The sequence below is a fragment of the Austrofundulus limnaeus genome, unplaced genomic scaffold (genome assembly GCF_001266775.1).
Source record: "Austrofundulus limnaeus strain Quisiro unplaced genomic scaffold, Austrofundulus_limnaeus-1.0 Scaffold127, whole genome shotgun sequence".
NCBI classification, from domain to species: Eukaryota; Metazoa; Chordata; class Actinopteri; order Cyprinodontiformes; family Rivulidae; genus Austrofundulus; species Austrofundulus limnaeus.
The window spans coordinates 605,952-607,978 of NW_013952529.1; the positions used below are offsets into that span (position 1 = coordinate 605,952).

The window sequence follows — 2,027 nt, forward strand, 5'->3', positions numbered from 1 at the left end:
CATCTGTTAGCAAAACATCTGTTAGCAAAACATCTGTTAGCAAAATATCTGTTAGCAAAACATCTGTTAGCAAAACATCTGTTAGCAAAATATGTTAGCAAAGCATCTGTTAGCAAAGCATCTGTTAGCAAAATATCTGTTAGCAAAACATCTGTTAGCAAAACATCTGTTAGCAAAGCATCTGTTAGCAAAGCATCTGTTAGCAAAACATCTGTTAGCAAAACATCTGTTAGCAAAATATCTGTTAGCAAAACATCTGTTAGCAAAACATCTGTTAGCAAAATATCTGTTAGCAAAATATGTTAGCAAAGCTTCTGTTAGCAAAATATCTGTTAGCAAAACATCTGTTAGCAAAATATCTGTTAGCAAAACATCTGTTAGCAAAATATCTGTTAGCAAAACACCTGGTCTCAGAACCTGCAGACCTGGTCTCGGGTCGAGGACTGAGGATGTGTTCCTCAGAGGAGGTGTGGAGCAGCTGTGAAGACGTCTTTATTTAAAAATGAACTTGACTTTCTTGTTTCAACATTCTAAATGTTTTTATGTTTGTTTGTAAATAAAATGTTTGTTATTTTGTTAATAAAATGTTTGTTTTTTGTTAATAAAATGTTTGTTTATTTGTTAATAAAATGTTTGTTTGTAAATAAAACATATTTGTTTGTGTTTACTCCACACTCTGCCCCAGCGGTTCCAGATGTTCCTGCAGTTAGAACCGAGCGGACGGTCCGGTCAGCGGTGAGGATCCAGCAGCAGCAGCAGCAGGAGGAGGTTCCTCTCTGCCCTCCTCCTGCTCAGAGGGGAGCAGGAACAGAGAGCTGCAGAGGAAGCTGCTGTAATTTGTTGCTCATTTACTCCCATCATGCTCAGGGGGCGTAAAGAATCCAGCTGATAAGACTATAAAAGCCTGGATCCACCCTGCTGACCGCTCTGACTGGAAAACTTGGAGTTTTTGGAGTTTTTGCCAGAAGGAGCAGGTTACTTTCAGTTCTCTGACACTTGCTCCTGCAGGAGAACGTCTTTGTTGGGAGTTTCTGCTGCAGGGAGGATGTTGTTTTCTGTCTTTACTCCTGAGGACCGGAGCCGTTAGGTGTTGGACTTCTCCCCTCTGGAGCCATGGTTCTGGTTCTGGTTCTGGTTCTGCTGCTGAGTCTCTGCAGACAAAGTTCAGGACAACAGCAGGTAAATCCACTTCCTGCTCCACTTTCAAAAGACTTTTATTTTTCTTCTTTCAAACCGTTTGAAGTCATTTCTGCAGAAATTAAAACATTATTAAACTCAGAGGAAGACTTTGCTCATTGCGAGGAGAAAACACCTGTTACTGATGTGTGTCTGTTAGCAAAATATCTCATGACTCATTGAACAGATTCTAATAAAACTCTGGCAATAAGATCTACAGCAACCAGCTTTAGATAACGTGTGTAGTGAGAGTAGGGAGCGATCTGCAGAAGGTCTGTGTGACAGAGGAGAATGCTGGGAGATGTAGGATCAGATGTGCTCATCAGAGGAACAGAGGTTTAATGAGATGATCAGATTTCCCATCATGCACTTCAGCTGCACGTCCTGGAAACTCGGCGCTGCAGCTGAACTCACAGATCAAATCATAAATAAAATCACCAGAAAACTATAATTATTTAAATCATCTTCTGTCCTGAGCTGTACAATGTTGGGAACATGTTGTAGAGTGGAAAAATAAAATATTAAAGGTTGCTAAAATTATATAATTTTTGTTTAAGTGTGAATGTTCCACCTCTTTGCATTCCTAGGCAAAAAAATATATACTAAGTAAACTAAATCAAAGTATAATTTAGTATACTTGAAGCCGCACTAATCATCAGTATACTTAAAGAGTGCTATTTTGTAACAACTAATTTAATACTAAATATACTTCAGTTGTATTTAAGTTGTACAAAAGCATAATTTTAAGAGTATTAAGCAGTGGCGTCACTAGGCCTATTTTAGGGGGGCTGGAGCCCCCTTAAAATATTTTAAAGCCCCCTAAATTATTTTGGTTTAAAAATATATTTTTA

General features: G+C 38.5%; 2 protein-coding genes across 2 annotated transcripts in view; one reads left to right on the plus strand and one right to left on the minus strand.

Annotated features, from left to right (window-relative positions):
* Positions 1-2,027, minus strand: part of LOC106522354 (tripartite motif-containing protein 35) — a gene marked incomplete at its 3' end in the record, with an annotated part of 221,193 nt that overhangs the window by 32,438 nt on the left and 186,728 nt on the right.
* The window catches only part of stab1 (stabilin 1), a gene marked incomplete in the record, with an annotated part of 80,046 nt that overhangs the window by 4,937 nt on the left and 73,082 nt on the right, over positions 1-2,027 (plus strand). The window contains 1 exon segment of the mRNA XM_014015325.1: positions 686-1,179. Within this exon segment, the coding sequence (XP_013870779.1) occupies positions 1,114-1,179 (66 nt within the window).